The following is a 13,045-nucleotide window of genomic DNA, read 5'->3' as shown; positions in this document are numbered from 1 at the left end:
GATCTAAAATCCTGCAAAATGTTAACTTTTTTCCCTGGTAATATTTAAATACAAAAACTGCCTTAAATACTGAAACAAGTGGTATATTGTTTTCATTACTCCGTCAATTAAAATGAAAGATGGAGTAATGAGGAAAGCAGGAAAACTTTTGAAAGGAACCGATCTTTCTTTTATCCCAGTAATCAGCACCTATAGGCAAGAATAAAAGCATTACTTGTGTGTTTAAAGAACAGGCTTTGTAGATGGGGACACAATAATCTTGCAGGAACCATAGAAATCTATTTAATTTCTTCTCCCTGTTCCAACTCCTAATAAGTGGCCTTTCAAAATTCTACACACTTTTTTTGGTTGTAGATATAAGACATTGGTTCATACAACCTCTTGCTCCTGGTGTTTAGGAACCCCTTTACTTTCTACTTATAAACTTTGAGGAAAGGAAGTTTAGAACACAGTGATAAGGGCACCCACTTTATGGAGAGAGAAGGAAGACTGAGGCAGACAGGAGGGAGGCAGAGTATACAGATGCTAGAGGAACGAGTTGAGGTGTGTGTGTTTACTCTACATCAGGTGTCCACACAGCACGGATAAGACGCTCGCTATCCTAGAAAGCACTCCTCTAGAGTGCCAGCTACTCAGTACTCACTGTTAAGCTGCCAAGGAGCTGAGGATCTTCAGGCACCGCTGAATCCAGAGAAAGCCCTCTCCTTGCCCAGTATTTACTGGAAAACATCATCATTGCCGGCTGCATGGATCCCGATGTAATTTTCTTCCTCTGCAGCAGGGGGGCAGTAAAGGGGGAGTAGCGGTGCTGGTGGAGACGGACAGGAAGGGGTGTAGGGAGAGCAGCCCGCTCCAGGCTCTGTCCAGAACCCTGGTGCTGAAGAAAGAGCAATGAGAATCATCCTCTCCCCAGGCTCCTTTATATGAGTGACTGGGGACTGATGGAAAGCTGATTAGAAAAAAACTCATTTCTAGCTGCCGATGGCCACGATCAGATTACAGACCTGAAGCCTGGGGTTATCTGTGTTTCTGGTGCAGTCTGCTTCATAGGTCGAATAGACGTTTGGGTGTGGGTGGTGGAGAACAATACATAATGGAGTGTTATGTGTAAAAGAAAACATCAGTCCCCTGATATAGGCTCTCATCTCTCAAACCTGCTATTGGCAAGCTAACCTCAGCCTTTAGGTGACTATGAGTTCAAAGGTTTTGTGCTTTCTTCCCAAAAGGAGGAAAATTAGAAAGATCAGCATTACTGAATCCTTAAGCCATGGTGTTTCATGTTAATAAGTGTTTTCCGCTCTGATGTGTTATGATTGTATATGTGTGTGATGGTTTTCATAGAAGGCACTGCTTCCCAGTCCTGTAATGCCGCTATGTGGTGATGTTCAGGCAATTGTACTGTAAACAAAATGTAAGGCTTTAATTTAGCCACATATAGATACAGTTGAGACACTAACCCTAGAATCTTCCTCACTACGTGGGAAGGAAAAGGAAACTAAATGCCTATATATCAGTCATTCCTTTGATGCTATTGATGGTTACTGAATTTTTTCCTCTCCACTTATAACTAGATCAAACCCAACAATTTGGAATGCATAGATCAATTGAAGTACTTACTACTCAAACTTTAGTAAGTGATAAAATTCACCATGTCACGGGAAACTATTACCAATATCCTAAAGGATGGAAGACTCTTGATCAAATGTGCTTGTTTGACTGCAAAACTAAACAAAACCTGGGGGTCACTGCTTCTCTGTACAGAAAACAAGATGAAAAATTTTCAAAACCAAATGGATGATTTCATGTTAACAGGGCATTGTTTCTGGAATCTTGAGGGACATAATTATTATTTGACCTAATTTTGGAAATATTATTTGGCATGAATTTCCTCTAAAAATCACCTCTGATGAACTAATAGGAAGGTGAAGCATTTTTTTTAAGATTTTATTTCTAGGAAATCTCTACATCCAACTTGGAGCTCAAACTTACATCCCCAAGATCAAGAGTCACATGCTCTATGGACTGAGCCAGGCAGGTGCCTCCAGGAAGGTGAAGTTTAAATACATTGATTGAGGTTTAGGATATAGGATTTTAAGGTTGTCCAACACTGTTCTAATGCCACTTCTTTCTATTAAAAAAATTAAATAAATTCATACATTGAAGTAATGATAATAACAATAACTAATGTTACTGAGTGCTTAGTATTTGCCAATCTCTATTCTAAGAACATTTTTTGGTTAAAACGTGATTGATCATCACAACAACACTTGCAAGGCAGTACTATTATTTCCATTTTATATAAAGAGAAACTGAGGGACAAAGAATTTAGGTAACTTGCCAAAAAGGTTCATGCAATTAAAGAGGCAGGATTTAAATTCAGGCAGTCTTGGCTCCAAACCCCATGCTCTCAACTATTACATTCTACAGCCTCTTAAGTATTTCAAACAAGGAAACATAAGTAGGCTTGAGAGACCACACATAGATAATTTCAGCTAGAATAGGGCTTGGGATGATGTGTAATTCAACAAAACTTTGTTAAGTGGTCACTTTGTGTTAGGCATTGAAACTGAGTCCTGGCGATGCAAAGATGAATGAGATACAGTGCCTCCCCTCAAGGAAACCACAGACAAGCTGCAAGAAGCATACAATAAATAAGTGAAACAAAATATATCAACTTATCTACAGAAGACATTAGAAGCATGAGAGTCAGGAGAGGCTTCTAGGAGCATCGCCTGAGCTGAATGTTTAAAAGTGAATTTGTTCTCAGTATTTACTCTAGAGAAATGAACCTATATTCAAACAAAAACCTGTACACAGGTTCATAAGGTCAAATACTGGAAACACCCCAAATGTCCTTCAGTGGGTGAATGGATACACAAACTGTGGGACATTCACAAAATGGGATACTACTTAGCAACAAAAAGGAACCAGCTATGAATATACGCAACCTAAATGAATCTCAAAGGCATTATGCCAAGTGAAAGAAGTCAGGCTTAAAAGGTCATGTACATTTACAGGACATTCTCAAAAAGATAAAACCATAGTGATGGAGAACTGATCAGTAGTTGTCAGGGTTTATGGGTGGGGGAGGGTGTGTGACTCCAAAGGGATAGCAAGAGGGAGTTTGAAGGGCAAAATTATATATCCTGATTATGGTGGTGGTTACACTGATCTACCCATATCAAAATTCACAGAACTGCTCAATAAATTGATTTTACTATACACTGATTTAAAAACAAAATTCTAAGGGGCACCTGGGTGGCTCAGTTGGTAAGTGTCTGCCTTCCAGCTCAGGTCATGGTCCCAGCATCCCGGGGTCCTGGGATCGAGCCCCATGTCAGGCTCTCTCTTCAGTGGGGAGCCTGCTTCTCCCTTTCCCTGCCCCCCCCAACTTGTGCTCTCTCTCACTGCCTTTTTCTCAAATAAATCTTTTAAGAAATTAAATAAATAAAAGTTTAAAAGCTTCCCAAAAGGGTTTGTGTTTATTAATCAAAATGGAAAGGGAGACATAAAGGAGGTAATTCTGGGTAGAATATAAGAAAATATACAAAGAACTGTTGTTCAACAATGCTAGAGTATGGGTTTGGGGCAAGAGTGCACAGTGAGAGAGAAGGCTGAGGAGGAAAGCAGGGTCAAATCCTGCTAAACTTTGAATGGCATCCAGTGGAGTTTATACTTTATCACCTTACGCTGCAGGTGAAAGAGAGCAATTGGAAGGGCTTTATGCAAGTCAATAGCATAACCACATTGGTATTTTGGAAAAGCAGTATCTTGGAGGAGGACTTCGGGACTGAAGGCATACACCACTTAGGACTTGAAATAGTGTAGCCAGGAGATGATGTCCCGGATTAAGTCAATAGCATTAAGGATGCCATGAAAAAAGAGATGTCAAGGGGCAAAATCCATAGGATATCTCTACTTGGATGTGGGGGCAGGAAAAAAGGTGTCACAACAACTTCCAAGTTTCTGACTTGAGGCACTGGGTAAATGATAGGTATCATACACTAAACTAGACCACACATAAATACTGGAGAAAATTCCTAAAATTTGGATTTTATACAGATCACATGTGAATGGCCAAGTGAAGATGTCCAATAAACACTTAGATACGTGGGTTTTAACATAGAAATGATACCTAAGCTGGATACAGAGGTTGAGGAATTGTCAAATAATTGAATTTACGTGAGTATAGCTTCACTCATGGAGAATATGTTGTCTGAGAAGACTGCCAAGAACAGAATCCTGACCAAATTTAAGAAGCAATTTAAAGTAAGTCCAAAAAAGGAAAATAAGAAAGAAAAAAGTTCAGAGAGGTAGGAAAAGAAAAGCCAAGAGAAGATAAGTTTCCAGAAGACAAATATAAAATTTGAAAGGATAAAGACTGATTATTTGGAAATTTAAATGCCAGGAGTTAAAAAAATTATATTTGAAGAGGAAGCATTTATCATTTTTGTATTGGGGCTATAGCCTGTGAAAGCGATACCTTAATAGGATTTAGTCTAGGCGAGACAACCAGTTAGAGGGAAGAAAAATGACAAAAGCTTGAACTAAGTGGTTCAAGGCAGTTATGAATAGAAAAAGGAATGTCGAAATGAGAATCAACAAGGAGTTGGAGGCTCACTGAATATTACTCCAAAAAAAGAAGACGAAGTCATATATAAGAAAAAGATTAAACGATCAAGCTCCCATGGATGGAAATAGTGGCATGTCCATTATTTCCAAAGAAGGAATAAGTTTTGGAATAAAAGAGGAATTTTAGAGACAGGGAATTTGAGTTGACTGCAGTACTATCAAGAGACTTTTTTTAAAAATTTTTTTGATTGATGCATTTTTTTTTTATTTTCAGCTATGGTGATGTGTTGTGTCATATATTTCTTTTCTATGTATTTCTTTTTTAAATTTAATTGTATTTACATTCAATCAATTAACATATAGTGTATTATTAGTTTCAGAGGTAGAGTTCAGCGATTCATCTGTTACATAGAACACCCAGTGCTCTTTACATCATGTACCCTCCTTAATGCCCATCCCCCAATTACCCTATCTCCCCAATCCCCTATCAAGTAACTTTAAATAGCATACAATTATGAATGTGGGACTGGAGTTTGGGGAATAGATTATAGCTGGGAATAGAAATTTTAAGGTAATTCAGTGACCATTAGCTGGCAAAATAAAAAAAATAAAGAGGAAAAAAGGACTGAAACCCTTGTACATTGTTGGGGAAGATGCAAACTGGTACAGCAGCCATGGAAAGCACTATAGCAGTTCCTCAAAAAGTGACAACAGAATCACCATATAATTATATATATATATATATATATAACCAAAGAATTGAAAGAAGGGTCTCAAAGAGATACTTGTATATCCATGTTCATAGCATCATGATTCACAGTAGCCAAAAGGTTGATACAATCCAAGGGTCTGGATGAGTGGATAAGCAAAATTTGGTACACCCATACAATGGAATATTATTCAGTCATAAAAAAGAATGAAATTCTGACACATGGTACAACATGGATGAACCTTAAGGACATAATGCTAAGTGACATAAGCCAGTCACAAAAAGACAAATACTACATGATTCCACTTATATGAGTTATCTTGAGTAGTCAATCTCAAGTAGAATTGTGGTTACCAAGAGCTGAGGGGGAGAGACAATGGGGTACAGAGTTTCAGTTTTATAAGAGAGAAAGTTCTGGAGATTGGTTGCACAGCAATGTGAATAAACTCAACACTACTGAGCCATACATTTTTTTTTTAAGATTTTATTTATTTATTTGACAGAGATAGAGACAGCCAGCGAGAGAGGGAACACGAGCAGGGGGAGTGGGAGAGGAAGAAGCAGGCTCATAGCAGAGGAGCCTGATGTGGGGCTCGATCCCATAACGCCGGGATCACGCCCTGAGCCGAAGGCAGACGCCTAACCGCTGTGCCACCCAGGAGCCCCTTGAGCCATCCATTTAAAAACGGTTAAGATGGTAAATTTTAGAATTTTTTTAAAAATTAAGAATAAATAAATAAAAACCAAGAGAACCCAGGAACTAAACCACAACAACACTCACAATTAAAGGCAGAGGGAAAAGAGAAGTCATGAGGTGACAAGATAAAGAAGGTGAAACATGAAGGCTTAGGAAAGAGATAAGAAAGACTTCTGGTCAGTAGTTTCAAATACAACAGAGTAGAGGAAGGAAATGAGGACAAGAGGAAGACCATCAGATTTGGCTATGAAACTGTCATTGGTGACCTTAAAGAATGCAGTTTTAGCAAAAGAGAGAATATAAAACCCAGATTACAGGAGTTAAAAAGACTGTGGGGTGCTGAAGTGCAGGCCACACGTCTAGATCATCTACAGAAGATATCAAAAGACTCTTCTAAGTAAGAACGTAGATTTAACTACTTCTGCCCCTTCCAGAAATCCAACTAGAGCAATAGTATAAGATTTCCTTTCCTTTTTAAGGCACAAAAGAATAGGATAAAGTCGAGAAACAACAGCAACAGAAAAATTGGAGCTGGAAGGAAATGAAGGGTGATCAGACTTTGCAGACAGGAGGAAACTAAACCTCAAGCTAGCAAAAACTAAGAAGCAACTCGGTTTACACTGGAGAATCCTCTAGAAGTGGGAGCAAATGGAGGAGACTAAGAGTGGTTGGAAGTCTGTTTATGAAGCAGTTAATTTCAAAACTTAACAAAGTTATAGTAATCAAATCTTGACAGTATAGGGAAAGCAAGAAGGACTTAAGTCTGGTAAAGCTACTGGTCTGAGGCAAGAGTTAAAAGTTTCCGTTCACTTGGAGACAAATACCTCCTTCTGGGAAAGAGAACAAATGAGAGATAACAGCTGTTAGGGAGTAATGGTTGTTTGATCAAAATTAGAAGTAACAATTTAAAGCCCGCTTACACAAGTATTTCTATTTTCCAGGAGCTCTAAAGAACATTGACCATGAAGAAAAGCATCTTGTGATTGTCTTGTGTCCACTAAAAAGTAACAACCACAAGATAATGACCGTGGGACTGAAGAACACTTCCCTAATCCTAGAGGCTCACCCTTTGGGAAAGTGCCTTTATAAGCCTTGCACATTCCCCTTTGGAGAGGCAGATTCCTCTTCTTGTTGGCTCCCTTGTATACAAGTGATCTCGAATAAACTCTTGCCTGCTTTCTTTCTCTTGAGTTCAGTATTCATTTCTGTGACACTGAGACACAAGAAGCTGGTGCTGGGGATCTGGTAACAAAGTCAGTGTGGTACTGTGAAAGGATAGACGTATAGGTAAATGGAATCAAATTTAGAGTGCAGAAATAAACCCATATGTTTATGGTCAATTGACTTTCAACTGAAGTGCCAAAACAATTTAATGGGGAAAGAATAACCTTTTTAACAAAGGTTTCTGCGAAAACTTTGGATATCCACATGAAAAACAATAAGTTGGACTCCTACCTTACATCATACACAAAAACTATCTCAAAATGGATCACAGATCTAAATGTAAGAGCTAAAACTATAAAACTCTTAGAAGAAAACATAGGACTATATCTTTATAGACTTGGGTTAGGGAATTGTTTCTCAAATATACCAAAAGCATAAGCAACCAAAGAAAAAATAGGTAAGATTTCATCAAAATGAAAAACTTTTTTTTAAAGATTTTATGTATTTATTTATTTATTAGAAAGAGAGAGTGTGCACACGAGTGGGCAAGGGGCAGAGGGGAAGGGAGAGGGAGGGGGAAAGAATCTCAAGCCGACTCCACACCCAGCATGGAGTCTGATACAGGGCTCAATTTCACCACCCTGAGATCACGACCTTAGCAGAAACCAAGAGTCAAATGTTCAACCAACTGAGCCACCCAGGTGCTCTAAAATGAAAAACTTTTGTTCTTCAAAGAATGCCATCAAGAAAATTAAAAGACAAAAAGAAATTGAAAGACAACCCACAGTTTGGGAGAAAATATTTGCAAATCAAGGAGACAGTATCCCAAATATATAAGAAACTCTTACAAATCAACAAGGAAAAAACAAATAAACTACAATTTTTAAATGGGCATAGGATTTGAATAGACATTTCTCCAAAGAATATATGGCCAATATGCACATGAAAAAAAACTGTTCAATATCATTAATCGTTATAGAATGCAAATCAAAAAGCATTATGAGACACAATTTCATAAAGCACTAGGTGGCTAGAACAGAAAAAGCATGCGAGTGTTAGAAATGGAAAAATTGGAGCCCTCATACATTGTCGGTGGGCTTGAAAAATGGTACAGCCATTCTGGAAAAGTTTGGTAATTTCTCAAAACGTTAAACATGAAGGTACTGTATGACCCAGCAATTTTACCCCTAGTTATATGTATAATGGTGTAGTCACTTTGGAAAAATGTTTGATAGCTCCTCCAGAAGTTGAACCTTAAGTTATCATATGACTCAACAATCCTGCTCTTAGGTATGCACCTAAGAAAAATGAAAATACATGTCCCCACAAAAAGCTGTACATGATTGTTCATAGCATCTTTATCCGTAAGAGCCAAAAGTGGGAACAACTCAAATATCAACTGAGAAAAAGACAAAACATGGTATATCCATAAATGGCAACATAAAGAAATGAAATATTGATATGTGTTAAACATAAATACACATTGAAAACATATGCTCAGTGAAAAAAAGCCAGCCACAAAAGACCACGTATTTTGATTCCATTTACATGCAATGTCTACAAGAGGGAATAGAGAGGGGAAAAGGAGACAAAGGGACACACAGAAAGTAAATTAGTGGTTGCTAAGGGCTGCAAGGAAGTGGGGGGAAGGTAAGTATGACTACTAAGGGGTTTATTTTCAGGGTAATGAAATATTCTAAAATTACATACTGGTGATAGTTGTACAACTTTGTGAATATATGAAAAAGCATTGATCTGTGTACTTTAAGAGGGTGAATTTTATAGCATATGAATTATATTTTTTAAAGGTACTTAATAAATAAAACTTTTTTTTAAAGTTTACTAAAACCCTATTCTTTCCCTCCCCTATTCTGCAGAGCCGAACCACTTCCCTTCCTGCCCCCAGTAGATGAATGGAGCTTATTCTCTGGAAAGGGTAAAATAGAGGCCTCTGGACTGATGGGCTCCAGACAAAGTTGAGAATAGAGGTTATCATCCTGAAAGGAGAGTGGTTAAATGAACATATGCACTGGACACTGAGACTCACAGACTTCAGGAGGCTGACCGCCAGGCATTTACCCTCCAGTCAGGCAAAGGGAAAAGCCTAAATCTGAACAAAATGGACAGATCACCCTATGGTGAAACCCACAGTTGACAAATATTAAGTTAGAAAAAAAAAAAAAAAAGGAATCAGCTCCCAAAGGAAAATGAAAGTTGGGGCTAAATTGCCTCAGCTAATGGCTTTAATCAATATTATATCAACTATATTGGAAGATGGAAAGATAAAGAAGTTTGCACGTGTATAGTAGGGGCTGAGGGGCGGGGAGAGAGGGAATATAAACCCACGTCATCCAAGATGGGAAGTCAGCGGATAATGCGTAAAACTGAGAACTAAAGCAGTAGCAACACAAACATATTACAGCACCGAGAGATACAGAAGTGAATACCAAAATAGTCAGCTGAAAGCTGAAAATCTTGCCACTGGGAAAGAGGAATTGGAGAGTGAAGGAAAAGGTTTCTCGTAACAACACATCTTGTGAAAAACATGTGCATGTGTGACATTGATTACAAAAACAAAAAACTTTAATAAATTTTACTGCCTCAAAAAATTAATTAATTAATTAATTAAACTGCATCAATATAGGGCATTGGTTGTGCAAAAACCTGAGCTTAAATCTTAGCTTGGCCACTTGCCTAGCCGTATTTGAAGACATGTTACCTCATATTTCTCAGCCTCCATTTCTGTCATACAGGTGATTTATATTTATATTTTATAGGGCTGTTATGTCAATTAAATTGGATGTGTTTACAGTGCTTATCACAGTGTCTAACAGATATTAGATGCTCAAAGTGTTAGTTATTTCTTCCTGTCCCTCACTGATTCTGAAACCAGAGTAATATAGACTTGGGCAGTGGTTTGGAATCTTTGGCAGAAATTAAAGGGATGTGGACACCTAGGTTTTCATGAAGCAGCTGTCCTTATAGTCTCGATAAGCAGGCAGCCAACAGTCATAAGATGAACCAACAGAATTTGTTTGGACCAAGCAGTTAAAGAGTCCATGAGTCAGAAAGTGGGAAATGAAGTGGGAACGTATAAAATGAGATATTGTCAGATAAGAAGAACTCCAAGATCTTATAAGTGAAGAGGGCCATGTAATCACGAATGGTCATGCAAGTAAACAGTTCTGAGATGAGACAGGGTCTACAAAATTATGGAAGTTTTATGTTAAGGACATCGATGAGTCCTGAACATAGGTATTTGTCCTCATTGAGGACAGTTGTGAAAAATAACATAATAACATAAGCCATCCTTTAATCACCTGAAAACGGAAGTGGGTCCTGGGAGGCTTCTGACTCTCAGGATGAAGATATGGAAAAGGTGATATAGACTAAGGGAACCAAGGACTATACAGGGTCCACAATCGGAAGACCAACCTTCCCACTCTATCAACTTCCCCCACTCCACACACATACTTCCCATTCTGTAGGCAAAAGACGAGAAAGAACCTGAGGACTTCCCATTCCTCCCTCACCATTCGCCCCCATCACTCTGGCCAAATAAAAAGCCAGTCAGGTATACAATGACATCAAGAGAAAGATAAGCTTTAGACACAGAAAGAAATGTGTTGGGGGAAATGATAGAAGGAAATAAACTGAAAGGAAGGAAGAATTCTCCTGGTCACTCCCCAGGCCACTCCAGACAATACCACCCAAGTGGCCTCCACAACTTCAACTCATATTACAACAGATGAAGATATTTATAACACAATGGAAATGAATAAATACATTTTGGGTACCCCTAAAGGTACCCCTAAATCCTATTGGGTACCCCTAAATATAACAGAAACTATCATTTTGAGGGGAAAAAAGTATAAACAAAGATAAAGCTCTATTTAAACTTTGCAAGGAGGTTGTCTCAACTCACCAGATATCTAAACAATATAATCTAAAATTAAATCAGTCTGACTGAACTGACCTAATGCTGAAAAACAACCTAAAACAGCAGCCCACCACCTTAGGCACCAATTTGTTCCCTGATACAATGTTCACTGTCAAACAGACACTGTAATTCCCCATACTACTAAAAATACTTACTGCAGACAGGCCTTGTGATTGTTTTTAATTGTTACGATTACTGTATTGGCTATATTGAGGGTTGACTTGAGAATGATTAGACTTCATTAATCAGCAAAATATGAGAAATATCATGCACTGGTGTTCTCGTTATGTTTTTATAACAACTCTCACAAAGGGAGACTGATAAAAGACAAGCACAATTGAAACAAGAGGACAGAACGGAAGCACAAAGGGGATAGTGCTTTATTTTGGAGTCAGTGAGGCAGGGGCTCAGATGAACCCAGAATACATAGTCCAGACTTAAACTCAACATGATCTCAGTCAATGGGAAACAAACCCATATGGTGCCCCAAGGCCATTCCTGTAGGAAGGTATGTTTTGGGGGGAAAAAAAACAAACCGCAGAGCTTTAAGATTAAAAAAGATAGCCTGTGGCGATATCTACTTGGTTGCCATTAGATAACAATGATAGCATTTATCAATGCTTAATCATGCCAGGCACCATATGAAACACTGTGTATATTTTCCATTTACTCCTCACCACTGGGGTACTATCTCCACCTACAGATGAGAAACAGAGGGCTCGGAGAGAGCAGTTATGGTCACAGAACTAGGAAGCATCTGAGCCAGGTCTCAGGTCCATGACCACCCGACTCCAAAACCTGGGCTCTTACCCAGATAGTTTAACTTTCCTGTTTCATATTCCTAAGGGCAATGGACATTTTCCAGTATGAACAATTCAATCAGTTTGACTGAATTTCTTTTCTGACATCTGACTCCCAGAGCTTATAAGATAAACCCTATGTCCACATCATGAACCTTATAAAGCAGGAAGTGACAAAAGCGTCCACATCCTACTCTAGGCCACCTTGAACTCCTTGAAGAAACAAATGGCTCAAGCAAGCTGTACTCTTTTTCCAGAAGTACCACCTACCAATTCGTACTTTGTCTTCACTAGGCATGTAACTCTAAATTACGACTAAGAAACTTTGAATCGGTGATAAATAATAAGAAAAATAAGGCATGCAAAGCTCCTAAGATTTTTAAAAGCAAGTTTAACAAAGAACAGCATGTAATTTATTTAAAATCCACAGTGGTGGTCTCAGACAATGTGAGAGCCCTTAAGATAAACTTGGGAAACTTACAAAAGAGATTAAAATAAAAGGGACCCCCGTAGACCGGGGCCAGGCTTCTTATGGATTCTCTCTACTGTGAAACTATCACATGATATGCTCATCCACAAGCAAAAGAATGAAACTGAACCACTCAAATAAACAAAAATCAACTCAAAATGGTTTAAAGACTTGAACGTTAAGAAATGCTCACAATTATTTGAGCCCTCACAGAATAAACTCCCACTCTTCTAAACTTACCTTTTTATGTCTAATTCTGAAATATAGACTTGAAGAGGGATATGGAAATCTCAGCAACCCAGGCATGTGAAAGGCACTGCAAAATCAAATTTAGAGAGTGACCAAAAGAAACAGGAATTTCTGTGGTAAAGAATCTGTTTCCCCCTACAATCCAGTAATAACGCTATTGGGGATTTACCCAAAAATTACAAAAGCACTAATTTAAAGGGATACAAGCACCCCTACATTTACTGCAGCATTATTTACAATAGCCAAAATATGGAAGCAGCCCAAGCGTCCATCAACTGATGAATAAATACGGAGATAGGGTATAGGGGTGCCTGGGTGGCTCATTCAGTTAAGCACATCCAACTCTTGATTTTGGCTCAGGTTATGCTTTTGTTGTCCTGATATTGCGCCCTGCATCCAGCTTCCCACTCTTAGGAGAGTCTGCTTGTCTCCCTCTCTCTGCCCC

At 38.5% G+C, this 13,045-nt stretch overlaps 1 protein-coding gene across 1 annotated transcript in view; it reads right to left on the bottom strand.

The window, feature by feature from the left end:
• TPH2 (tryptophan hydroxylase 2) overlaps nt 1–13,045 on the bottom strand; it is a 105,177-nt gene extending 92,132 nt beyond the window's left edge. Inside the window, exons 1-2 of the mRNA XM_019795719.2 lie at nt 12,592–13,045; nt 644–877 (exon numbers count right to left, since the gene is read on the bottom strand). Of these exons, the coding sequence (XP_019651278.2) occupies nt 644–877; nt 12,592–12,657 (300 nt within the window). The 5' untranslated portion in view covers nt 12,658–13,045. The remainder of the gene's footprint in view (nt 1–643; nt 878–12,591) is intronic.

This window comes from Ailuropoda melanoleuca, chromosome 15 (assembly GCF_002007445.2).
Source record: "Ailuropoda melanoleuca isolate Jingjing chromosome 15, ASM200744v2, whole genome shotgun sequence".
NCBI classification, from domain to species: Eukaryota; Metazoa; Chordata; class Mammalia; order Carnivora; family Ursidae; genus Ailuropoda; species Ailuropoda melanoleuca.
This window is presented reverse-complemented; position numbering and strand designations above follow the sequence as displayed.